The sequence below is a fragment of the Phoenix dactylifera genome, unplaced genomic scaffold (genome assembly GCF_009389715.1).
Source record: "Phoenix dactylifera cultivar Barhee BC4 unplaced genomic scaffold, palm_55x_up_171113_PBpolish2nd_filt_p 000801F, whole genome shotgun sequence".
NCBI classification, from domain to species: Eukaryota; Viridiplantae; Streptophyta; class Magnoliopsida; order Arecales; family Arecaceae; genus Phoenix; species Phoenix dactylifera.
The window spans coordinates 98697-126317 of NW_024068168.1; the positions used below are offsets into that span (position 1 = coordinate 98697).

At 40.8% G+C, this 27621-nt stretch overlaps 2 protein-coding genes and 1 long non-coding RNA gene across 3 annotated transcripts; 1 reads left to right on the forward strand and 2 right to left on the reverse strand.

The window, feature by feature from the left end:
* Positions 1 to 6214: 6214 nt before the first annotated feature.
* LOC120107232 lies at positions 6215 to 6757 on the reverse strand. The gene has a single exon (XM_039120423.1). The coding sequence runs from the start codon at positions 6755 to 6757 to the stop codon at positions 6215 to 6217; it is 543 nt and encodes a 180-aa protein (XP_038976351.1).
* Positions 6758 to 11740: 4983 nt separating this feature from the next.
* LOC120107230 lies at positions 11741 to 13464 on the forward strand. The gene is made up of 3 exons (XR_005509130.1): positions 11741 to 11953; positions 12709 to 13025; positions 13142 to 13464. It is a non-coding gene; the product is annotated as an uncharacterized LOC120107230 (long non-coding RNA).
* Positions 13465 to 17333: 3869 nt separating this feature from the next.
* On the reverse strand, positions 17334 to 19483 carry LOC120107233 (E3 ubiquitin ligase PQT3-like). Its single transcript, XM_039120424.1, has 6 exons — positions 19160 to 19483; positions 18809 to 18975; positions 18551 to 18630; positions 18081 to 18146; positions 17819 to 17975; positions 17334 to 17649 (listed from the first exon to the last, which is right to left on the reverse strand). Exons 1-6 carry the CDS (start codon positions 19166 to 19168, stop codon positions 17589 to 17591), a joined length of 540 nt encoding a protein of 179 aa, XP_038976352.1. The 5' UTR covers positions 19169 to 19483; the 3' UTR covers positions 17334 to 17588.
* Positions 19484 to 27621: the final 8138 nt, after the last annotated feature.

Consider the following 27621-nt stretch of genomic DNA (forward strand, 5'->3'; position numbering starts at 1 on the left):
TGTTCTGCAACTATTAGCACTGCTGCGGAGAAGATCCTTCAGGGCTTCGCGTGTACTTCTCGTAGAGGCCATTCGTGTGCATGGCTACGAAGTCAAGGATCAGATCCACAACTTTTATCCATCATAAAAGGTATTAATCTAGCATTAATCATTTATTATGGTGTCAAGGTCTAGGTCCGATTTTCCGAGATTTTACCCTCTTTTGGGACTCCTCACGGAGATATCTCCAGAATTCATTCAATGGATATTTAGAGATTAATTGGAATAGAGTTCTTAAGTTTCAGATCTGATAGTTAATCATGCATAAAAGTTTTAGCATAATTGTTTAAACGATTTCGGTATAATCCTATGTGTTCTTAATGTGCTGATTTCTAGATTTGATCTTGTAAGCATGCATGAATTAAATTATTTGATTCATTTTTTCGTTGTGTTTTTGAAACTTAAAAAGAACTACATGTGCTTGATCCCCCTTATGAAGGGGTACATAGGCAACCCGATCAGGTTCAGCCATGGTTTTTTAAAAAAAAAAATTCAGCATGCTAAACACCGAAGAACCTAGGATGCACTTTCAGCCCCGACCTCCAGATCCAGGTGCAGTCCTGCCCCGGTTCATGCTCCTGCTGGATAACACGGGAAAGGTCTCCCAGTCTGATGCTGGACTAGCAAGAGGTGCCCCAAACCCCGATATCGGGTCCCCCACATCTGGGCACCAGAAGGGATCGGATCCTCTTAGCTAGGTATCCTTTGAATAACTATCGTAGCCTGGCGTCATCCCACGCAGACTCTCCCGAGGCAAGAAGATCGAAAACCAGCAACCCCTCCACTGCCTCCGTATCGACCATGGTCGGCCAGCACCTCAGCGGGGCGGTATCCACCCATGGGTCCGCAGTCACATCAATATTCTGCCCATCGCCTATCAGCCACCTGGTGTTTGCTGACACCATCGGCAAGTACCTTCCAATCTCATGCCACATGAAGGAGACTCGCTGCCCACTCCATGCCACCCCTGAGCCCTTGCGGCCATATCTGGCTGCCATCACCTGACTCCACAGCCCATGTGGCTCTAGCAGGAACCGAGCTGCATGCCGAGCGATGAAAGCCTCGTGCCGCTCCAGTAGGGACTGCACCCCGAGACCGCCCTCACTGGTAGGCCGGCAAACATGCTCCCAGGCCACCAAATGCACCCCGCGGCCTCCGCCATGTGACCCCCATAGGAAGCATCACCGCAGTCGCTCGACTCTCAGCAATGTCGTCTTCGGAACCACGGTGTTGGCCATGAGATATACTGGCATGGACCCCAACATCGATCTGATCAAAGTCAGTCTCCCCATCATAGACAAGAAAGCCGCTCTCCATCCCTCCAACCTGCTCTCTATCCGCTGCACCAGACTAGAGCACTCTGCCACCTGTAGTCTGCAGCCTGTGATGGAAACTCCTAGGTAGGTCAATGTCTCTTCCTGCTTAGGTATCTGCAGAATCCCTCGGATCTCCTGTATGACCCTGCTCTCCGTGCTCGGGCTGAAGTGAACAGCTGACTTTTGGAAATTAACTCTCTGACCTGACATCGTGCAGTAATCCGCCACCACCCTACGAAGGACCCGTGCATCAGAAACTCGCGCCCTGGCCAAAAGAAGACAATTGTCAGCGAAGAGTAAGTGAGAAAGAGGGCTAGCCCCGGGGCAGGGACATAGGCCTCCAGCTCCCTAAGGGCACACACTCTCTGCAAGTAACGAGACAAAATGTCAACATAAATAATAAACAAATAAGGTGATAGAGGGCATCCCTGATGCAGCCCCATGGTAGACTCGAAGAAAGGTGATGGTGTGTCGTTGACCAAGATAGAAAACTTTGGCCTCCTGACACACCCCAGAACCCAACCGATCCATCACATGTGGAACCCATACGTCTCCAGTGCCTGCTGAAGAAAACTCCATCTGATCCTTTCGTAAGCTCTCTCCATATCCAGCTTAATAGCCATCAAGCTACATCGCTTCGATACTCGCTGAAGATCCCACATCATCTTCTGGGCCAACAGAACACTATAGGAAATATTTCTGCCAGCTACAAACACCCCTGCTCCTGGCTGATGATGCCAGGCAGAAGGGGCTTCATCCTTCCGACCATTATTCTTGCCACAACCTTATACAAGGTTGTGCACAAACTTATGGGCCTAAAGTGACCAGGCTCAGCCGCCTCCTGACGCTTCGAAATGAGCGTGATGAAGGTAGCCTTCCAATCCTCCGACATCACCGCCTGAGAGAAGAAGCACTGAATAGCCTCTACCACCGCTGTCTGAATGATACCCCAATACTGTCGGAAAAAGAACGGGGGGAAATCGTCCAGTCCCGGGGGCCTTATCTGGAGCCAAAGCCCAGACTACCTTCTGTACCTCCTATGCCGACATCAGTCGGACCAGGGCTACATTCTCATCATCCTTGATTCCCGCATCCACCCTCGGGGGGTGGTCTCTGTCGCCGGAATCCGCATCCTCCGTCCATCTGGCACGAAAGAAATCCAACAGGATCTGTCGAATGGCAGGCTCCCCTGCCACCCGATGTCCAGACCCATCTCGCAACGAATGGATCGTGCTCCGCTGCCTCCGGATAACCGTAGTCCAGTGGAAGAAACTAGTGTTGCGGTCACCCTCACGTACCCACTGAATTCGGGATTTCGGTCGCCAGAAGATCTCGTGCTGCCGTAGTAGTGAGTGGTGAGTCGCTAGAAGCCCCCAGAGGTCACCCATGTCATCCACCAAGAGCGCACCTTCTAGATCTTCTTTCCTCTGCAACGTAACGATCACAGTCTCGACCCCCTCAACTCTCCGAAAAAATATCATCCACAACCTCACAGTTCCATTGCCGGAGATGCCTCTTAGCCAACTCTAGTTTGCGCGACACCCTGTGCATAGCATCCCCACGCACCAGGATGCGCCATGCATCACGGACAATATCCCAGGACTCGGGGTACGATAGCCAAACCTTCTCAAAACGGAAGGGGCTGTGATGACTAGGTCCCGATGATGTGGAAATCAGCAGGGGACAATGGTCCGAAGCAATCCGAGGTAAGTGACTAACCCTGCAGGTGGGAAAATAGAGGATCCAGTCAGAGGACGCAAAGGCCCTGTCTAGACGCTCCTAAACCTTAGCACTGTCAAGCTAATTATTGCACCAAGTAAATTGAGGTCCGGAGAACCCTAAGTCCACCAGGCCAATACGTGACACAAAATCGCGAAACTTCCTCCTGTCCGCTCTATCCATGAAGGCTGCCCCCCCTCTTGTCACTCGAACTCAAGATGCAATTGAAGTCACCAACTACAACTGTCGAGACACCCTGGGCGGTAAGACTGGTGATCTCCCGCCAGAGGACTCTCCTGATCCTGTAGTTCCTGATCCTGTAGGTGTCACTGGTGGATGGTGGGACTCACAGGGATTATCTCGATGATCAATAAACCCTAATGAGTTGAGTTGGAATCGTTCCAACCCATTAAAAGGAGTTTTCAATGATATTGTGATAGAGATCCCAATATATCTCACTACCAGTCAGAGTAGAACCTATGGGGTCACACACACCAGAAGTATTGACCGATCCGATGGTTGAAAAGTGATTATGAATCACAAATAATCAATTCGATTGATAAGAAGCTGAAGAAGGAACAAAGGGAATTAATTAATTGGACTTGAAACAAGAGTCTTACTTCGAGTAGGATTCCTAGAGTCCTAATTAGATTAGGACTGGAAATCCTAGTTGGAGTAGGACTGGGATTCCTACTTGGAATAGGATTCCTGCAATCCTAATGAGATTAGGAGTTTTGAATCAAAATTGGATTCCTACTTGGAATAGGATTCCTAGAGTCCTAATCGGAATAGGACTTCGGATTCAAATAGAGTCCTAATTGGATTAGGACTAAAATTAAACAAATCCTAATTGGATTAGGATTCCTTAAGTCCTAATTAATTATTAATCTAATGAATCAACATGACTCCTAATTGGATTAGGATTGAAGAGTTCAATTGAGTCATGGTTCATTCAAGTCCTAATTGGATTAGGACTAGCATAGATTGAACCCAATTGATTCATGATTTGGTTAAAGCCTAATAGGATTAGGACTTAGCCATAAGAGGGACACCTAATCCTCCTTAGAGGAGGATTAGGGCAACACAATAAAGAAGGATCACGCCCCTCCTTTGCTCTTCCTTAGTGCGGCATGAAGAGAGGGGCCGGCGCCCCTCTTTGGAAGAAAATAAGGAGCTCCTAAAAGTTAGGAGCTCCACACCTTTAAAAGGAGAGGCCTTGGCGGAACCCTAGGTGGGTGAATAACCTCCTTCCAGCCGTGGCCTCCTCTCTCCTTGGTTCAGCCGCCATCAGCAAAGGGAAAAGAAGAGGAGGCGTCTCCCTCCTCTTGGTCTTCTTCCTTGGCTCCAACGCATGAAAAGAGAAGAAGGCTGCAGGGGCTTTTGATCTTCTTCCCATCTTCATCCTTCTTCTTCCTCCTCTCAAGCACAATCAAGGATTGATTGAAAGAGAGGAGATCAGCCATCAAAAGCTATCTCTGCAAGGGAGATAGCACCCCGGTGAGATAGAGAGCTTGGATCGGTTCCTGCTTCGTGTGGACACCCGTAGAGGCCGGACACTTGAACGGCTTCAAGCGAACCTTCATCCTAAAACCACGAACTTCAGTTTGCGGTGATCATCTACCCGCACAAGGTGAAGATCTGATCTTCCTAAAGGTTTTAAAAGTTTTAATTCTTATCTAACTACGAACGGTTCATGAAACAACGTTCATGCGATGAACGTCGATCCCGCACATGCCTCTTCCGCTGCCATCTGAAAAATTTTTGAAATATCAGCGTCGTGTGCGGGTTCCCAACACGGCCACCCCCCGGCGGCTGGCGGCGATGAACGCGCGACGGCGACGAGCTTACGGGCCGAAACCCCGTTTTGGACCCAAGTCTGGCGCTAGGCCGGCTCAAAACCACAGTAAATCATGGCTAAATATCACGGAAGGAAGGAGATGAAAGTTAGAAGCCCTTACCTTAGCCTCCGACGAAGACCGGCGATCCTCTTTCTCTTCGGCGGTAATGGAGGAAGAGGAAGACCCGTGCCGAAGAAGACACACCTTTTTAATGTTTCTCTCTCTCTCTCTCTCTCTCTCTCTCTCTCTCTCCCCCTCTCTCTCGGCCGGCAGCAACTCCTCTTCCAATCTCTTTAATGAGAGGAGAAGCCCTAAAAAAGAACAGGGGAGCCGGCTTCTTCGAGATGGCTCCCCCCCCCTCTCACCCGCCCTCACGTGCGCCGCACGTGAGGTCGAAATCCTTGGGCTGGGCCGGTCAATGGACCGGGCCCAGTTTCAGGGTCTCACATCCTTCCTCCCTTAAAAGAAATTTCGTCCACGAAATTTTCATACATGCAGTTCAAGAGTAGATTATACTTCTTCCAAACTAAGTCATAACACTCTTCAAATCAAAGTCGTCTTGTCTGACCAATTTCAAATAATTCTATTCACCACATTTTCTCTGCACATTCTGATTTAAACCTCAACATACCCGTGTCAAGTCTAGATTTTTTTTTCCTAGAATTACTTGCTTGTTGGTACATTCATTACTATGTCTTAATCTAGGTGAACACTTTCAAAATTTAAAAGTTCATATTCTTCTTTTGATAATTAATCAAAAAAATGTTATGTAACTATTGAATCTTTTCTAGTAGCATAATGAGTTGTCTAACAAAGAGAAGTGGGCATGGCAAAACAATAAATAGAAATAAATATTGGGACTAGATTAATACCTATCGTCAACACATCAGAAGCCTGTGCATCTTGTTGTGTAAGTGCAAATACTCTTCCTTGAGTCTTTGGCCCCTGGCTTCCTTCCATTGCCTGAGTAGATCTATTCTCGTTTCTTTGTGGGCAGTCTGCAATTTTATGACCTATCTTACCACATCTAAAACAGGCACCGGTGTTTCAATGGCAATCCTTGTTAGCATGAGCCTTACCACATCTAGAACATTTATTGATATTCACCTGCTTAGTGTTGTCACTCGTTGATTTCCTGTTCGAACTTTCGGCGTTTTCATTGCTCTGCCCCTGAAATTCATTCGATTTGTTCCTCTTCTTTTGATTTCTTTTCCTTTCCAACCGTTCATCATTAACTTCCCTTTCAATTATTAAAGTCTTATTTACCACAGCTGCATAGGTAGTCAATTCATAAGGTATCACTTATTTTCTACTTTCAGTCTTTAGTCCCATCTCAAATTTATGCACTCGATCTAGCTCATCCTCGACTAACTTTGGAACAAATTTGGCTAGCTCGGTAAATTTAGCTTCGTATTCTGCAACAGTCATATTCCTTTGCTTTAGATGAATAAACTCCTGCTCTTTTTGCATCCTTACACTCCGAGGAAAATACTTATCATAAAATGCTCCTCGAAATTTTTCCCAAGTGAGTGGCTCCCTATCCTGCTCATATTTATGTTCCAACATCCGCCACCAGTTGAATGCCTCACCTTGCATCATGTACGATGCAAACAAAATCTTTTCATCATCCTGGCATCTCAAGACAGCAAATGCTTTTTCCATCTCTATAAGCCAATTGTCTGCTTCCAACGGTTCTGTAGTCCCCTTGAAAGCTGGAGGAGCCAGCCTCTTAAATTCAGCTATACTGCTACGTTGTTCACATTGTTCCCCTCTTCCTTGCTGTGGTTGTGTCTGGGCCAACTGTGCTTGTTGTTGGAGCAACTGCTGTTGCACTTGCTGTTGCATCTGCATAAGGCCCACTCTGGTCTGCATAACTTGGCCTAGGCCTGGCTCTTGTTGTCCTGTCTGAGTATCACTAGCAGGATTGACGACTCTCTCCTGCTGAGGGGTGTTACCAGCTTATTGGGGTGTACTGTCATTTTGCGGGTTGGGTGCCTTATTAGTAGCTCTGCGAGTAGTCTTTCTCGTCCGACGTGGAGGCATCCTGATCTATGTCTATCAGATAGCAGCATACCAATAATAAGCTTACCAGTTCATTACAAGTACATAGAATGGTTATTACAATCATCATAAACTAACGTCCCAATGTCCCTAGTGTCTACCCACCTACACTCATGTCATGTCAGAGTTTTTTTTTTTTTTTAGAATTTATCCATTCATGCTCTCATACCATAAAAGTTGTCACGCCCCCGGCTCGCGATCTCACGCCCCGGGGGTCCACGCCAACCGCCGCACACCCGTAGGAAACTCTCCCCACGAGCATGCAAGGCATCTTAACCAAACATCTTAATTATATAAATAAAATAATTCAGCTGAAATAAATGCAATCTTATTCCATTGACTGACACAATTTATATAGTCTCACAGTTCTAAATACACAGCGGAACAATAAATATAAAACATCAATTTAAATAAAGCCTAATCTAGGATAACTTGTGCTTCAGTTCTTCTAGTCGCTCTCCCATTTTAAATCCCCGATAGGTTAGTTCTCAGAATCTGTAAAACAACAAGAAATTGTATAATGAGCTAGACAGCCCAGTAAGTAATAAACACCTTAACTAGTCAATTCATATAATAACATAAAATATAAATACAAATTACGATGAATCAACATAATAACATAATCAATTCCTTTTCAAGCATAAATTCTTTAAAATTCGTATTTTTCAAATATCTATATACATAATCATAAATCTGATTCGAAACAAATCATATTCATCTCATCAGCCTTTAGCTACGACCACACTTATACCCTATGGCTAGGCCAGAAACAGAGCCGCACTTATACCCTGCGGAGTGGGCCAGAATACCGCACTTATACCCTGCAGAGTGGGCCAGAATACTGCACTTATACCCTGCGGAGTGGGCCAGAATACCACACTTATACCCTGTGGTGGGGCCAGAATTGCCAATGCATAACCCCCTATTGGCAGGATCCAGAACATAGCCAGGCTGAGAGTTCTAAATCTAATGCACATCAAAATTCTTTTGTAACATAATAGATATATCATAATCCGATCTAAATATGCATATACAATGCAAGAACAGTAATATAACAATAGTCTGAAAAATATTATTCCAATTTATATATCTATTTTTCATTCAAAGCATCATCTCGTAAAATTCATAAATCACATATAAATTTATTAACAATTTATTCGATACAAAAATAATATTATATAAATAAGAGTCTAGCGAAGGCAGTTCATTACTTACTTTGAACGCGATCCACAACAAATCCAATTAATCTCACAAATTCCTCGCAGGACCTAATATCCAAAAATCATATTTTCTTTTAAAACTAATCACAATATATATAAAAACTTAAATTTTAACATGCTCCCAGGGCCGATCCTGCCGAAGTGTCTAGCACCTCGGGTTCGAGTTCGGATTCAGATTCATACCCATAGACCACCCTCCTTTTATTTTATTATCATTATTTTTTTTTCTTTCTCTCTTTCTTTTCTTTTCTTTTCTTTTTCTTTTCTTTTCTTTTCTTTTCTTTTTCTTCTTTCTTCTTTTCTCTTTCTTCTTTCTTCTTTTCTCTCTCGACTCCCTTCCTCTCTTTCGGCGAAACAGGGATTCATCACCCCCTGCCGCCCCCTCCTCTTTGCTCTCGATCGAACCCAAGGGCGGCCGCGGCAGCCGGCCTTGGCAGCGGCAGGTGGTGGCGGAGCAAGCCCGGCCACCCCCCGGCGGCTGGCGGCGATGAACGCGCAACGGCGACGAGCTTACGGGCCGAAACCCCGTTTTGGACCCAAGTCCGGCGCTTGGCCGGCTCAAAACCACAGTAAATCATGGCTAAATATCACGGAAGGAAGGAGATGAAAGTTAGAAGCCCTTACCTTAGCCTCCGACGAAGACCGGCGATCCTCTTTCTCTTCGGCGGTAATGGAGGAAGAGGAAGACCCGTGCCGAAGAAGACCCACCTTTTTAATGGTTCTCTCTCTCTCTCTCTCTCTCTCTCTCCCCCCCCCCTCTCTCTCGGCCGGCAGCGGCTCCTCTTCCAATCTCTTCAATGAGAGGAGAAGCCCTAAAAAAGAACAGGGGAGCCGGCTTCTTCGGGATGGCTCCCCCCCTCTCACCCGCCCTCACGTGCGCCGCACGTGAGGTCGAAATCCTTGGGCTGGGCCGGTCAATGGACCGGGCCCAGTTTCAGGGTCTCACAATATCCTTATTAAATGGCTTATTCTTTTGTTCTTGTTTTTACTGGATCTTAAGTACAAAGTCAATATATATTTGCGGTCAAGAATGAAATGAGAAATAGAAAAAACTAAAGTGAAGAAACAAGTAGAATAGAACGGAGCCATGGAGAAAGTTTGGTTCATTATATATTGAATTTGAATACTTTTAGACATTTAATTAAATAGCCTAATACTGTGAATGAAGGTCTTAGGGGCTAAAAAGTTTGTCAGGGCAGTCCTTTGAGCGTGTTTTGAAAAGAAGCGGTCGTCATTGAAATAATTTAAAAGCAGCACTGGGTCTAAGGATGCCACGAAGCTCAAGTTCGTCTTGTTTTTCATATTGAATTTTGCAGGCATGGACTTCTTTGGGAATTGATAGCAATTGTTGGGCAAGGTTAAAATTTTGCAATCTTGAATGGAATCATATTTCATATTGAATACCAAGCAAATTGTACAATCCATCAGTGTTGGGTTGAGTTTTGGAGCTTTAGCCAAAAAGATTATGGAAAATCAACAAAAATAGAAAAAATAAGGAAAAATAAAGCAAGTATTTACTTAACATTTTTCTTTGTATTTTATAGTCTGGAATTTCTCGGTATTATATATAGTCTCAATGGATTCATGGCTTTTAAAATATAAGATTTATCAGAAATAAAAGTGTAAAATGTTTAAAAAATTAAAGTTGTAGCACAAAGTTTGAAAATTAAATCAGATACCATTTTAATGTTATAAGACGCTACTTAGAATCTTATCCCAAAATGTGTGTGTGGGCATCAATTTATAAATTTTTTAACTTTTATAAAAATATATCCATATTTGTGAATTTTTGGCCTTTTTGTGATACATGACAAAATGTAGATAAGGTTTACAAAACTCTGTCTAGTTTGAGTCAAATTTAAATCAATAACATTTTTGTTTTAGAAAAATTCATGTTTCCACCAAATGTTTTGCAACTAAACACCTGACTGCTTACAAGCGATTCAAAACTACAAGTTTTGAGTTCAATCTTGCAAATATTGCATTCTAGGGGCTTACTCTTTATCATCCAAAAGTACCTACATGAACAAAGAAGAAATTAAAGTGGCCATTTTTGTTCAAAATTAGGTTCCATAAGTTATTTTCTATCAAAACTTCAAAACTGACCCCAGATTCAGTTTTAGTTTTGGCTAAAAGTGTAGATTTTAATATCGAAGTTGCAGACAAAACTTCAAACGTTGTTTCCATCATCGCTGGATGATTAACTGAACATAGATTTCCCATTCCACTACCTTGCACATATCTTCAAAGTTGTGAATTGTGTGATCATGTCTAGTTGATGTTACCATTTCAGTTAGCATGCAAATGCACCATTTACTAGTACGCTCACTTCCGATAATTTCTCCACCATGATAAAGTTCAAGCTGCTCGAGTCTTTTTTATCATCCATTCCTCGAAAGATATTGCAAGAAGGGACATAACTTTTATTGGTGTGTTGTAGACCCCTATGTTTATGCACAGGTCAGATATATACTACAATTCTTTTTGTTTGCTATTCCGTGACTTCATTACTGGGTGATGCAGAAAGCCTATAACAAAGTCTATTGTGTGATTTTAGGAATTAAAGAAACTGAGATTTGCTATTCTGTGGCCTACAGCTAGCAGACCTAATGGTAAAGAGGAGTAATATTTGATGATTTTTGAGAGTGCTTCGAAGTCAAGATATCATAGAATAAGCCTAGAAAGGGTTACAGAATGGATGAATATTTTGATGCTGTTTCGGAGGATATAAGTTCAACTCAGATTAGACCTGTGGATTGGTTCGGGCACAAATATGATAGAGCTGAATCATTAGCGAAAATTAAGGTTAAGGTGGTGAGGTTGTTAATATTGTTTAGCGAGAATCTGGACGGATTCGTAATCAATCTAGGTTCAGGTCTATTCTAGGTTGGTGCAAGCAGCTTCCCCTCATTTAAATAATTTGGCTAAGCTTAGTTTACTTATTTGACTTCATTTAAGGTTCTTAGGTTAAACAAAAGATGGAGGAGAAGAAATTAAGCAAGGAGATAGATATCTTGTAAAATCCTGTCTATGTTGGAAATGGACTTGTTCAACAGGCGAACCATGTAGGGTTCAGGTCGAGCTTACCCTTAAGGAATAACTAAAATCACTCATGCCCGGGCCTGGCTTCTGGGCCTACTTACTAGGTCCAAGCTCGGTTACTGGAGCTTTGGGCTAGCCCAATCTAAATAAACAGTTGTTCAATTCCTAAATCATGCTTTTTCTATAGCTGGATGGGGACAACGGTAATTTGAAAACTATACAGAGTTGAAAGATGCAGATCATGTAACCATCCTTTTGTAGGTCAAACCCCAATAAAGAATAAAAAATAATATAAAATTTATCTTTCAATGAACGGCCTTTCCTTGGGAGAATATCAAAATTATGAACGTGCCGTCACTTGGCCAATTGTCCTCCAAGTGGGTGCTGAGTGAGATAAGCTTCACTTGGCCATATGTCCCTTGCACTGATAAAGAATACCAAATTATCACGTTCTTATGCTGCTTGTCGTCGGATCAGGGACAAGAAAATAAATAAATAAAATTTTGATTCTTCCCCTCTCCCTGGGAGAGGGTACTCCCCTCTTTCCCTCTCCCCAGGGAGAGGGAATGGGGAAGGGAAAGCCCGATAAAATCTCATTATGCAATGGAAGCCATCATGCAATCACCTTCCACATGCACAAGCATTAGAGAAAGCCCGATTAGAAGAGTTCTTAGGCAGAAGCTCAGCTTGAGGGAGATCAGCATGGCTCAGAGGAAAGGTGAGTGAAGTTCATTCAGGAACTTTTGATCCACATTGGAGAGTCCTCATTGTGGTCATATGTATTTTTATTGCCATTTGATCTCTTCTTGAGTATGAGCATTTGTTAAAGTTCCTTTTTAACGTTACCTGTTCATTATTTGTCAGTCCGCTCGGCTTGCTAAAGCCCGAAATCCTTAGGACAAGTTCCAGACTCTGCGGGCTGAGCCATGCCCGGAAAACAAACCTGTTTAATAAATAGACCAGGCTCGGACATCAGGATTAAAGCCAGCTTGGCCTGAATATTTTTTATTTTTCTTGTATTGTTTGTTTCTATTTGATCTATTTATTTACTTATTTGACAATTGTTGCTGATACATGAACTTAATAGAACAATAAGCATGTTTAGATTGTCAGCAATATTTAATCATTCATACTTCAGCCAGAAAACCCGAGATCCAACTTAAGGCCTGAAGCTCGAGTAAGGATTTGACTTGGACTTGGAAGATAAGCCTGAATCTATATAAATTATGTTGATATGCGGGCAAAGCCAAGCCCAGCCCGATCCACAAACACATCCACATGTAACATAAGAAGCCATGATGCACAACATGTCACGATTCCTCCAGCACTTTCCATTTCACATTGCTACATCATTAAATTCATATTAAGATATGTATTTCTACAATGTACCATCAAGTATCCTCAAGCATTTTCCGTTTCATGCTGCTACATCATTGAATTCATATTAAGATATGTATTTCTACAATATATTAGAAAAATCCAATCTTCGAGGAGATGCTCCTAGTTCCGGTGACAAAATTCTTCAAGGATCTGCTAAAGAAACCCCTAGCAAGCATGAGCCAAGCCACTTGCCTCTTCCTAAAGTATAACTTGGAGATAAGATGCTTAAGTTAGATATAAAATCGAACGACAAAGGTAAATGTTCAACTACAACAAAGGAGCTTCATATCGTCGATCTGTCAAATGGAACTAAATGGATAATCGATGACAAGATTGTAGTCGATCTACTCAAAAAGTACAAGTCTGCACCTGATCAGAAGACGAAAGATGAAATTATAAAACTTCTTCAGGTCAGCCAAAAGAGAAATTACATTGGACACAAGCTATAAAATATTGCCCATCCTCCTTTATTTTATCCTGTTTTATGTTTATCTAACATTTATTTATTTCCTTGTCTCACTTGCAGTCAAGGGTTGCTTCGTTGAGCACCAAACGTCGAGGCCGGCCAATCCCATGAGATTTGCCAAGCATCAAAGGACAGAGCAGGAGGTGGTTTGGATGGAAATCGTTTGGCTTGATGTTATTGCATATAATGAGGCAATGTGGTCTTTTACCTTTGAAGTTTGGCATAACCGTTTATGGTAGGTTTGTGAAAATTAAATTATATGCTTTGGTTATAGGGTCGAAATGGCCTGACTTTGCACGCTTTGAAGATCTTAGATTGCTAATAGAGGATAACAGAACGAAGTGTTAGTTTGGAATTATCAAGGAAGTTTTAAGGAGCAAAAATTTTTGGAAAATCCAAACAAACTATGTGGAATATAGGCTCACTTGCAATATATGGAATGCCAATTACAACAAGAAAAACAAAATCAAGCTTAGAGCAAAATTGATATAGACAAGAAAACTAAAACAAATAATATAAAATTCTATTTTAGTGGGCAAATGAGGAAATATTAGTATTATCAGTAAGATATGGAGCTTGTTAGTTAAGGAGGGAGAAAATATATAAAAAAAAGGGCCTTTTGGCTCTTCGCTTTTTATAAAAAAATATTAGTTAACATTTTCAATGCTCATTAGAGTAAGATATCTTTTTTAATCTCTAATTTTTATGTCAGCTGATTTTTTTCCTAGATAAATAGTTGCTGAGCAATTTTTCCTAATATTCTTAATATAATTACAAATGGCCAATAATTTTAGCTAGGTGGATTAGGAAGCATCTTAATTGCAATGCGTGTAGCCTTTTTTTATTTACACGGAGTATAGATGCATGTGCCTGCTCCCCAAATATTAGTATCTCTCTCAAAGAGAAATAAACCCTGCAGTAAAGAATACCTGGTGGATCATTTTGAAGTAATTTTTATTAAAAAAATAGAACCCTCACGGAGTCCAAAATAATACTCAAATCTTTTCCTGCCGTGCATTATACGTTCAAATAAAATTAGATGGGAGAAACAATATGCTTCTATTTATTAAATTCACTCTCTTGACTAAGATGACCTTATGAATTTGTTATATGAAAATTGCCTTCAAGCCGAATCTTGTAGCAAAAATCTTCAACGCCACATGCTTTATATTAAAATTCTTGAAGGCAATTGGTGGAAGTACATAAGATTTCCAATCCGTGAAAAGGAGGAGCTATTATTGGCACGTGCTCAGGGCCGGCCCGTCCGTTAGGCGACCGAGGCGGTCACCTAAGGCCTAGGCCCGAAGAAAGGCCCTGCATCGCTGAGAAATAGCTGTCAACTGTAGCTTGTCCCAATCCCATCGCCATGGCTGTAAAGCTGGTAAGCCGTAAACCTATCACCTATGGCATGCGGCTACGGGCTATTCCCCTTGTCCTTGACGTCTCCTTGCCTCCTTGGTCCCAATTCCCACTTTCCAGTTCCCAAATCCCAGCAAGGCAGCACGACTATTCCTTTTTCCTCCTCGGAAGTCAGACCTCATTTCCTTCAGGTATCATCGTCGATCAGTTCTTGATCCGACCCTGTCTCTTGGTTTTCTTTTTTCGATCCGGGCTCTCTATGTGGCCGTAGATTTCTAATTGGTTCTGGCTTGCTTTGCTCTCGTGATCTCTGTTGGCGATGGTTTTGTTTTTCCTAGCTTGGGTTTTGTATTGGATGGATTTGGATGGGTTTTTGTTTCAATTCATTTTTCATAAAGTTTGGGGATTTCAGTCGATCTGGAATTTAGGGGCTGTGGTTGTTGAACCACCATTTCCCCATTTTTATTCGAGTTTGATGGGGCTTTGTTGTGGGGTTTGAATCTTGATGGGGCTTGCCGCGGAGAAAGTTGAATGGCTTTGATGTGGCGCATGAAATGCTCTGTTAATGAGAGCTTCCCCACACAGCAAACAGTATGGGTTGGGATTTATTTTTTTAATCTGTTGAGGGCCAGGTTCCCTGTAGGTATTTGTTGTTGTTGTTGGCTTGCTGCTGCTGTTGTTTTAAGAGCTTAGCCGGTTGCCTGTAGGCTGTGGGTAGAATTAAATCCACCCTGTGTTTCTCAGAAAATAGAGACTCCCTCTGATTAATAATAATTAGAGGCTCTGTCCCTCACCGCTCTTCCTCTCTGATTAACAATGATTAAATTTTGGTTTTATTCGAGTTTTACTAGAGATTTTCATTTTCTTTTTGATAATTATATCGTCTCACTTGCTTACATTATCAGATAACTAGAGCTTATGTTTTGGATGGTGAAATTTGTATTGTATTTTTCTCTTCTCACCGGTGATCATGTTTTAATTTGGACAATCAATGTTCTTTTTTGTAATAATCAGGTTAATGTTATCCTGGTTGTGTAGTTCTTTTGTTTGAAACAGTCAATAATATTGCAACAAAAATGGGACTTGCATAGGTTGTCCAAGTTATAGCATGGCAAAAATGAGTTGTCTTTAAATCAGTTCCGATAGTTTCTATCTTTGTTTGACCTACCTATATACTTCTTAGATAATGAAAATTAATATTGAGGATTCTTTAGCCCGAAAGTAGTACATCCAGTGGACCTTTGTGAATTTGATCTCAACTTTTCATGACTTATGTTAAAACTCTCTGACTCTTTAGCTAGTATTTAAACAGCCTAATTTTTTGTTTTTTCCAAAAAAATAAATAGTCTGGTTTCTAAATATATGAAGTACTAACCTCTGTTTCATATGATTATAATCTCTAAGATACATAAATGTCATCATAATACCTTTACAATTTCTCTGGGATTTCAATTCATAGTAATCATTATATGACTATTGTATAACAGTGCAGTAGGAATTTTCATTATTTCAAAAAATGACACCCTTATAATGACACTGGCAAGAAAATGGAAAGATCTTCAAAAGAAAATAAAATTACAATAGCCAGATAAATGTATTGCAAAGCTTATGCTATTTTATAGCACTTCATGAACCCCCAAAGTTAGAGCTATTGTGGCTTGTTGAGTCCTTTTTTCATCCATTCTTGAGCCCTAGCAATGAACCCCGTATGGAACTCCATTCTTAATTAGCTGAAAGGTGATGTCTTATTTCTTTTTGTGGACGTGGGCTTTCCCATAATTGTATTGAAAGATGACAGCATGTGGGAATGCATAGCTAGTACAAATAAAATTCTACCGTTAAGTTATTGAATTAAAGTCAAAGAATGAAACCCAGTGACAAGCTAGTACAAATAAAATTCTACCGTTAAGTTATTGAATTAAAGTCAAAGAATGAAACCCAGTGACAATGGTATGCACAATATAATAAAAATGTTTAGTTTTGGCTGGCACTCATGAGCTTAATGGTAAAGTTATTCCTTTTTCTTACTCTAGTTAAGTTTTCTTACTCATGAGCTATTCGTGACGTGCTCTCATATTTTCCTGGCAATAAATACAGATACCTGGCTACTTCAGTATGGGAGGCAAATACATGATGTATGGGAGGCAAATACATGATGTATGTACCAAGGCCATTTGCCCATTCTGAATCTGGACATCACTGAACTCTGAAGCTCTTGCAGTTTTAACTCATTATTAAAAATGTCAAGAAAAGGGTGGTAGGTCCCAACCAGAGAAGAAACCAACAAAGATAGGGGAAAGGAAATGATATTCAGTGGCTCTTCCCAAAGAGAAGAGAAGCCATGCAAAATAGCAAAGATACAGTTCCCTCTTCGGGTGAGAGAAACCCAATACAAGTTAACCAACAGAACAAAGACAAAAACTCCCCTCACTCCCCCTTCCACTTAATTACTCCCGTACAAGGCGAGCCATCGTCCATCACACCCTATCACGTCCCCCCTCTGCTTCGGAATCCATCAGTGCCCTTTTCCCCCACGTCGACGCGGACTACGGGCCATCACACATCGCTCCCATTTCCCCACGACCACTCCGAAGCCCCTCTGGCTCTCCATCCTTCGTCCGCGTGTGATCCGAGCCATCACGCGTCTCCGCCCCTCGTCTCGCGTTCGCTTCAATTGTACTTCTGCTCTTTGAACATGAAGGTCCTTTATCGGTTGAAGAAATCCGGATCCGACTGCTGACAATGAAAAACGGAGAAGATAGAGACAAATTATTAGAGCTTTACGAGATCCTTCACCTTCATCTGGCGAATGTCCGGCTGATAGATGCTGACAAAATCTATGAGGCATTCCTCTACAAGAAAAACAGAGCAGAAACAGATAATACAGATAATTACTGTTTCTGCTCTATTTTTCTTGTAGAGGAACGCCTCATAGATTTTGTCAGCATCTACCAGCCGGACATTCGCCAGATGAAGGTGAAGGATCTCGTAAAGCTCTAATAACTTGTCTCTGTCTTCTCCGTTTTCCATTGCCAGCAGCCGGACCCGGGTTTCTTCAACCGATGAAGGACCTTCAGAAGGAAGAGGGCAAAAACCCTTCTACCTTGTCACGCTTCCATCTTAGATCAGTTTTCTTAGCCTCAAATTCTTACCTGGTCAAATATCCATGCCCCTGGTTCATACCCACGATGCCTAAATCGGACAGATCCCTGCAAAATGTATATTTTTTTCAATTTATGCAGCTTTCCCATATGCTATAAGTGAACTATGCATATAAAATCAAGAGAACTATGACAAAAAAAAAGAGTTGGTCATCAGCTGTCATATCTATCACAATTCTGTAATAACAAGGAACATTGCATGAAGTCATCAACTTACTCATTTGGCTTAAGAACAGCAACAGCACCACCAGGCAATGCATAGGAACCATCAGGAGTTGCCATTAACATTGATTTAGGAATGCCAGTTGGGGGTCTCACCCTTTTAACATCATAACTTGGATCACCATTTGTGGGGCAGTGCTGGATAAAATTACCTGAATAAAATTAAAAAAAACTCTTAACATACATTAACTGGCGCTCGCAAATGCTGAAAACAATTAATTACAATGACCTCATTAGTCAACATATTATAAACGTACCTGGCACTTTGCATCTATGACAAACATAGCCTGCTGGAGGTGTCCTTCGCTCCAGCCCACCTCGGCCTTAATTTAATGAGAAAAATGAAAATGTCAGTATCCAGGAAAATGGGAAGATAAAATAAAGTGATACATGCAACATATATCATAAAACTAAGAATTTGACTGCTCTTGCAACAAAAAGTCTACAAAAGAATGGATAGCAAATGTTTTAATCCTAAAATGCATTTGTGGAATCCCTATCATCACAAACATATACAGGAACCAAGAGAGTATATGCTACTTTTAGAGGAATATACATATATAAAGATGCAATTAACCAAATCCTAGTTCAATTTAAAAAGTTAATGTTATTGTGAGGCTCTGAGTGTAAGACAGTCAAAGAAGGAAAATGACACAAGAATAAAAAGCTATACAAAGACGGGAAAAGAGACAAGCATGAAGAGTTCTACAAGTGTTCAAGGGCTTACCAAAACCACGACCAGCCATCATCCTCCCACCCATTCCCCTACCAAAGCCTCTTCCAGCACCATAACCTTCTTGTGTTTGACTGCAAAGTTACATTTGACCCAGTGAAAAACATTATGTTATAAATGATTCCTCATTGGTAAACAAAATGTGACTGCTATTGCTACTCCATTCTCTCGAACTTCTCTAAACTTTTTAATTTCTAAAAAATAAAACCACTGAAATATAAGAAATATCAATGATCCAATTAAATGTCTCACTGATTCCAGTCAAGGGCAGGTGTGTCAATTAAAGCCTTAATCTTGCTATCCTCATCAACCTTATTTGCAGGAGAAACATCTACCACTGAACTGCTTGACTGAGCAGGAAGGACTTCTGGAATAGCATACAAATCATTACCAAACTCATCCCATTCAGATTCTTCAGGCTGCAAAATGTGATTGAATGTGTATTATCAATATCCTTGCCATCAATCAAAGATGAGAACGGTCAGGAAAGATACACCCATTATCCACTCAAGAATTAAGATAATGGTGGCTGGCACCAATTCAGAATGAAAAAAAAAAAATTTAAGCACCTAGAGAATCATATTCAAAAATTATTAGTCTTACATATTTCATGGTAGATGGGTCGCCAACCAAAGTGTTACTTGCTGGTGGAAGATCTTCTATCTTATCCTCTACAACTTTTGTCCTGCAGATGGAATGCAAACTTTCAAAATCAAAATCCAGTCAGGAAAGTCATCAACATTGTCTCAATTTTATCTTACAAAATTTGATCCTAATAAAGTTTCAAAATATTTCAGTAACACTACATCCCTCCCACATAACCAAATCTAAAAATCATTAGCAAAAGCATAATGTAAATGCAAATAGAAGAGCTCATCAAATGCTCAAGATTCAGAGTGTGAGATAGTACTCATCTCGTTCTGTAACAATAGGCTTCCATGGCCGTCCTGGGATGCGACAAATCAATACTGATGTATTTTTGGGTATCATAGCAGCTTCGTCTGCATATTCTGAAATCGAAAATGGAAGAACACAGAGTCCATAAAAATTCAAAGTGAGATTAGAGCAACCCACAGTGCTCCCAGCAAAGTAACTCAACAGACACACTATCAATCGAACAGTAGCCACAATCTCACCCCAACTCCATTACCCCTTATCTCTTAATTTTTCAAGCACAATTATCTAAAAATACTCCAATCAATCCCTTTTTTTATTAGTTTTTAGTCTAATGACAATTAATTCTGAATGAACTGAACTATCCTCCTACAAGTAAACTGCATGAATAAACCAATCAAGAGAACCTAATCTAGAAGAAGAACCAACCTTCATTAGTCTGCGCATTGGAGACCATGAGGTCAAAATCGGTACCCCTTCCCAAATGCTTGGATTCAAAAATTCGTTCTTTCAAATTGGCAACAGATATGAATTGACCCTCAATTAGAATAGATTCGTAATCTTTTGCACTTTTAAACTTATAATACACAGCCATTATTTTTTTCCCTTTCCGGCCTTCCTCTGATCTAATTGCAGACCAGCTCGACCACAATGAACAAATTGCCCGGAAAAAAGCAGCAAACTGAATTTAAAAGGCCGAAAATTAAAAAGCAGGCCTGATATTAAGGCCTGATACAAGCAATCCTTGATGTCGATAACGCTCAATTATCCCATCAAGAAACAATCTTTCCGAAAGGGAAAAGAGGAAGAGCTCGAGATGGGTTCTCCGCCGACCCCTTTACATTCCGAACGAATAGAACAGCGATCCCAACAGCAAAGAGCCACGATCCGCAGATAAATCCCCAAGATCGCCGAACGCCCCCGGCCGCTACAAGAGGAGAGAGGCTTCCGTGAAAAGAAAAACCCCTTCGATCAAAGGGATTCAGCCGGAGGAGGAGAGATTGGATCCGAGCTCACTAGACCGTTATCGCCAGAGCAGAATCGCCCGAAGCCGCGGCGCATCCGAGGATCCCCCGAACAACCACTCCAATCGGGAAAATCGAGAAGAGAACGAAGAAACGACGGCTTCTACGATCGAGAGAACTCCAAATCGAACAGCAGAGGGACCTGGATGGATCAACCGAGGAAAGATCCGTAGAGAACTCAAAGCGATGGACAGATTTAAGGGGTGGAATCGGATCCTCCCCGATCCTCCCCCTCTATTTCTCCAGCGCTCGGAGATGAAGAGGTGGGGAGCGGAAAGAGGGAATCCGGTTTCCTTTATAGAGCATCCCGGTGGCAGGCTTACCTTAATTTTTCACCAAAAAAAAAATCCTTACTTTACCAAAGAGGTGGAGCCCAGAGCAAAACGGTAGATGCAGGCCACTGGAATGGAGATGCAGGCCTCCTTGTCCTTTTCCATTTGGGCTGGGTCTTGCAGGAGTTTAGATGGGACTCTGAGATGATTAGGGTTTCAACTTTAGATTAGAAGAAGGAATAGAGGACTCATGTTGTCACTTGGTTTGGCAATCCATTATGTTCTATTGGATTGTAAGTATTTGTAGTTGTGTTATTGAATTGCATTAGGTTGTAAAGCCAATGACTATTATCTGCGACACCAAGTTTGGCAAAAAGTTGTGAACATCAAGGTCATGTATATTGGCATGACAACATTGCATGCTTTGGTATTGCAAGAGTACTAGTTTCATGCAAGTCAAAAGTGTTGGATTCAAGGTCCGCCGTACCGGTACCGGTCGGCGTACCGGTGGCGGTACGGGCCGGTACCGACCGGTACGGGCTCCGTACCGGCCGGTTCGCACAAGAAATCCGGTACCGGTCTAGGACCAGACCGATACGGGCCGGTACGACATTCCATGGTTGGATTAGTAAAGCACGACATCGGATTATTGTAATGACTTGGTGGGTGAATGAGGCATTTCCCATACATAAAATAATTGCTCTTTTGATGCTTTCTAAGATCCATGCACACCGAGTCATATGAATTATGCATGTTGTGCATGACTAAATGTGGATGGCACAACAACAAAAACAAATGAATTATACATGTTTCTCAACATGCTTTGCTATGTATTATAAAAACTTACCACAAAAGCATGTTGCCTCACACCATCACAACCCCCCCCCCCCAACCAACAAAAAAACGAAGAAGAAATCTCCTTCACCATTTTAAACTCGAAAAATAGTTTATCGAGCCTCAAATGTATGCTTGGGCTTGGGTTGATCAACTTGGATTATAAGGCAAAACATAATGCATATTTAGATAGAGCCCCACATGTAGTGAATTTGCTGACCACTTATTATGTCTACAGAGCTCATCTTTATCAAGTCATTCCACTCATAAAAAAAATTCAAAATTTAGAATCCTTCTTTATTGGTAGGTTTAGTTCAATTGGTTAGATATTGTAATCAAAAGTATGAGTTCATTATTTTATTGAGTCTAAACAATTTTGTCTAATGATGACTTGTACATAAAACAAGCCTATTTTAGCTTGAAGCAAGACATGTCAGAACTATTATAACTAATGAATGCTTTGAAGAATGAACATTTATAAAGAATCAATGGAACTGTAGACCATGATGATAGAGATGGAAGAAGAAGAAGAAGAATTGTAGATTGAGTGTTTGTCTACTCTCCTTTTGAAAGGATCAAGATCTTTTATTTTACCAACTCAAAGTCGATAATGGACATTCTAAATTAAGAATACATAACATTGATCATGATATACATTAAGAAACCAAAAATCATGTTTCTTTGAAACCTCCTAACCATTCATCAAATAGCAGAACCATCAACAGTTATAATAGTATTAATGTAGCAATGATATATGTAATAACTTATCTAAGCGGCTTATAACCAAAGTCTATACTCATTATTATATTTTACTAGTGGCTTCATCAACAATGACAAATTCTTGATCGAATTATAAACCTAGATTTGAGTTTGCTTTAGCACATTCAATTGTCTCCAATAATTATGAAAAAGATTTAGTAGCCCAATCCAAACATAAAAATTCAAATTACTAGTGTTTTCCACAAATATGAATGCTCTATAACCTTAAAAATAAAATAAAATAAAATCTATTAATAGAAATATACCTATTTATAGTATCCAAAAATGCCAATTACCTATATAATCCACATATAGATTCAACCAAGAAGTACACTCCTTTTTGAAAATCTTTCTTAGTTCACTTTAGTACTATGAAAGATCCACATACAAATTCCATTTTAATACTATGAAACTCTTTCTTAGGCGATAAACTAGAATACATGATCTACATATAGTTTCATTAGAGGTTATTGCCTCACAACTTCTTGCTAATAAATCCAAAATTTGCAACCAAACAATTAATAATAGAACAAGAACGTTATCATGGTTTGCACCCGCATCAAGTTTGGGATTCCAAATCACTTAAATGACGATTGAATAAGTACATATGGCATAATTAACCTACTAATGTAACACTATAATCCATAGCCAAAACCTCTTGCACTCATCTTAGGTCAACCCACTTATTGAAATTAGAAACATATATCATCTAGCCCTTCAGTACTCATCGTTTGCCAAAACCCATGCATAAATGTTAACACAATACCTAGCGATCTTAAACCTAGGCTCTGAATCTATTCTGTTACTTTTGTCATATCCCTAGTGATCATAACCTTAAGCTCTAATACAACTTTTGTCACAGTCCCTAGTGATCTTAAATCTATGCTCTGACACCACTTCTATCATGCTCCAAACCTATCATCCAGGTCGACCACATGACACAACTTGCATACTCTTGCACTCATCTTAGGTCAACCCACTTATCGAAATTAGAAACATATATCATCTAGCCCTTCAGTACTCATCGTTTGCCAAACCCCATGCATAAATGTTATCACAATACCTAGCGATCTTAAACCTAGGCTCTGAATCTATTCTGTTACTTTTGTCATATCCCTAGTGATCATAACCTTAAGCTCTAATACAACTTTTGTCACAGTCCCTAGTGATCTTAAATCTATGCTCTGACACCACTTCTATCATGCTCCAAACCTATCATCCAGGTCGACCACATGACACAACTTGCATACTCCTTAGGACAAGGCTCTTCAGAACATGTAAAGCTTGAAGATTCATTGCAACCTCAATCTTAGTAAATAATAATGATCTCGATTCATAACAAGTAATAAACTTGTACAATTTCAAAATTCAATCATCTAACTGGTATCAACCTATTTATCATTTCACCATGATCCTAACCATAACCAAGTACTAAGAATTCTGCAGCTCTAAAAAGAAAAGAAAAAAGTTAGTGTGAGCTTTACAGCCTAGTAAGATTCTCTGCCCATCTGTACCAATATAATATTATAATTTGAGAATAGTAATAAACGATATCAAAATGAAAACATAAATTATGGTACCTCTTTTCAAACATTCAGTATCACTCAATTAAACTGACAAATATCTGCATAAACATACATCAAATATTTGGCTTATCAGGATATATATATTACAAATACCAACAACCAAAACATTTTATTTAGCATTGGTTTCATATGTCTTATCATCCATTTCTTATTATCTCAATTCTAGGTTCTATAATAATTTACTTTTCAGCTTTGGACTAACCAAGATCATGTCTGAGTCCATGACTGATAAACAAAGTTTTTATGCATAAGCTCGTGGAGGCTACCCCACGTATAAGCTTGTGGAAGCTGTTCTACGTATTGGTTTCATATGTCTTATCATCCATTTCTTATTATCTCAATTCTAGGTTCTATAATAATTTACTTTTCAGCTTTGGACTAACCAAGATCATGTCTGAGTCCATGACTGATAAACAAAGTTTTTATGCATAAGCTCGTGGAGGCTACCCCACGTATAAGCTTGTGGAAGCTGTTCTACGTATAAGCTTATGGAGGCCATCTCATGCATAAGCTCATTGAGGCCGTCCCACACATAACCCCGTGAAGGCTATCCACATGACGAGTTAGTCCAAACCGCTTCTTATCTATCTGATTTTATATGTTATTCTTGTCAAATCAACTCTAATTAAATAATGTATTTCTCATAATTTCAAAATAATATGAATTAGAATTTATATAGTTATAACTTCAATAGCTGATATCCATATATAATAACACATAAATATGTTCATATCTGAAAATCAAATAAAACATATCTCATACAAAACTAAATCTATTGATGCAAATCTCACGATATAAACCCAGCGATACAAACCAATCAATCAGTATAAATCCAACCCATCCTTGACCAAACATTAGTATAAGAAATAAATCAATCATTGTTAGTTTCCTATTTCGGAGCTCTAATATCTAAATTACTCTTAAATCTAATTTTTCTTTCCTACCTAATTTGAGATTAAATAAATAAATAAGAAATTAGGGTTCTACCTTGATTGAAGAACTAGAGTATAAAATTCTTTTGTTCTTCTTCTTGTTTGAATGACTGCACCCCCATACACCAAGGCTGACCATAAAGTAGATATGCATATGAAGAAAAATGAGGCCGGTCGGGTGGCGGTGGCGAGTAGTCAGATTCGGTCAGCATAATGTATCAAGAAATCGGTCTCTGATCAAAGCAAATGTAACATGTCATATTTTTAGATAACCGACGAAGGTCGGAGTGGAGGAAAGACATGGCCAGTTAGGTAGTAACATCAGACGGCGCCGGTTGATCTGATCTAGGTAATCTCACTAGTCCAATTATAAACCTAGAGTCAGACTATAGTATAGATAGCTCAAGAAAGATTAATGATGATGAAATTAAACTGTGCTTGGCAAGTGCTGCGGTGGGGGCTGCCATGCTGCATAGCTACTCAAGGCAATCACAACAATGGTGCTCTAAGACCGTCTACGAGGTTGACCAAAGAACATGGAGAGGAACAAAAGAGGGAGAAGGCTTCTCTACTGGATCCGCTTAGAAGCAAACAAAAGAGAGAGGAAGACAAGAGAGAAAGGAAGAGATAGAAAAGAGAAAGAAAAGTGGAAACTCTTTCCTTCTTTCTCAAAATAGGGAGGTTAGAGGTTGATCTAGATGGAGGCGACACTGGCGATCGGCTGCATCATCGTTGGCCTAATGTCTGGCCACTGGTGACAACCACAACAACATCAACGACTGTGTTGGTCAGCAGTGAATGAAGTCTAAATAGGGAAGGTTTGGTATCTTGAACTAGGGTGGAGGAGAGCCGGCATCAGTGGCAACTAGCCCCTGCCACAGGCTCAGCCTCCAGTGAGGCTGCGATGGCGGCAGAGACAGCGGTAATGACAAGGTGGAAGAAAGAGAATAGAAAAATAATACAATGGTCAGCCTAAAACATGAACCAGAGCCTCACTCAGCTCGAATCACTCGCCTATTCTTCCTTACAGAAAAAAAGAAATCTCATTCGTACTCATAACTCAAGTTGGGTAATTCTGACAGAGTTCGAAGGGAAACCCTTAGACATTTATTGAGCCGTCTCTAACCTCTTTTGTTTGTCTCATCTCGAATCTATTTTTATTCCTCATTCTGATTCAATTGTTGAGACAATTGAAAATAGTGTTTACTTGTTCCGGAATCCTTTATCTTTGCTTTGTGAAATCATTGGGTTTAGACATTACTTCGGTGATCCTTACTCCTTTTGAGCGGTCGAAGTTCCACCATGCGGGTCAAGGAGAGTCCCATGAAGACTTGGCCGAAGGTCCGACTGGCCATCATAAAAAATATCAAAGTAAGAAGGGGTAGATCACAAAAATAGGGGATTTGCTCCCATTTCCAAGTTCGATGATCTCACGATGAGATCTCGGCTGGCAACGATGGCTCGATGAAAGATGAGGTCAGGAGAGGTAGGGGTGTGGTAGCACAACTCCGGCGAGGCCCTGAGAAGAATGACAGCGAGGAAAAATGATGGTTGAGCGAGAGCGAATCTTTTTTTTTCTTCTTTCTGACAACGACGAACCACTGACCCCTCGGCTTATAGGCAATGGAGGCTCCCCCCTACTTTTTTTGTTGGACCTATTTTAGCAATGGGCCCGGCCTTACACTATATCTTTTTTATTGAATATTATTTTAAAATTTTCTACCAGGTATACTTTACAAATAGGAATTTATTTTTGTATGTCAGAGAGACTAATGTAATTAAGATGCCTCACAATCCACCCAACTAAAATTATTGGCCACTTGTACTTACATTAAAAAGTAATAGGAAATATTCTTAGCAGGATAAATGATTTAGTTAAACAAGAGATTACCAATCATCTCGTAGTGATTTCTCGATGCGGAAAAAAAAACACACATTATCTACTTTTGCCCACATTAGTTTGATTATGTAGTGCTTCACAACATATATATACAGCCAGGTGCCTGCCCGTTCTTTGGACTGCAAGATTTTGCTTTTAGTGAGCCCACATTTAAAGATGATTCCTATATGCAGATTCTCAGGAAGAATTATTCGATCCCATTTACAGAAACATTTTCTTCTTTTAACAGCCCTGGAAGGACTGATGCATAAGTGTACCATTTAACAGGGACTGAATTAAAATAATTCCTTCTTCTAACATCCCTAAAAGGACTATCTGCACAAATAAAATGTTTCAGAGGGGCTTAACTAAAAGTTCCCCTTTTATTGGCCAAACGAATTCAGGTTTCGGGTCGAAACCCAAAAACCCAAACCCGTTATGCCCCTTTTTTTTAAATGCAGACGGGTTAACGATTACGAGTTCGGGTCGAAACCCAAAACCCGGACCCGTTATGCCATAAATTAGTTTTTTTTTAAAAAAAGAACCGAAGACGGGTCGGGAGCCCGACCCATCTTCCTCCTCTTTCAGCGGCGGGTTAGGGTTCCGCCGAACCCAGCCCGCCTGCCTCCGATCTCCGGGCAGCGAGCACCTGCCTCCGGTGGACTCGCCGCCCGATGGCGAGCCCTCCGGCGATCGCACGCCACCAGGGGCAACGCCGGCGGGCTGAGATTTCGCCGAACCCAGCCCGTCGGCCCTTAGGAGCGGCGATCGGCGTTCATGTCGTCTGCTGCCGGATGCAACGCCGCCCGACGCCCGACAGCAATCATCCACAGAAATCCGCCGCCCGACAGCAATCATCCTGTAAGTTTTTTTTTATAATCTAC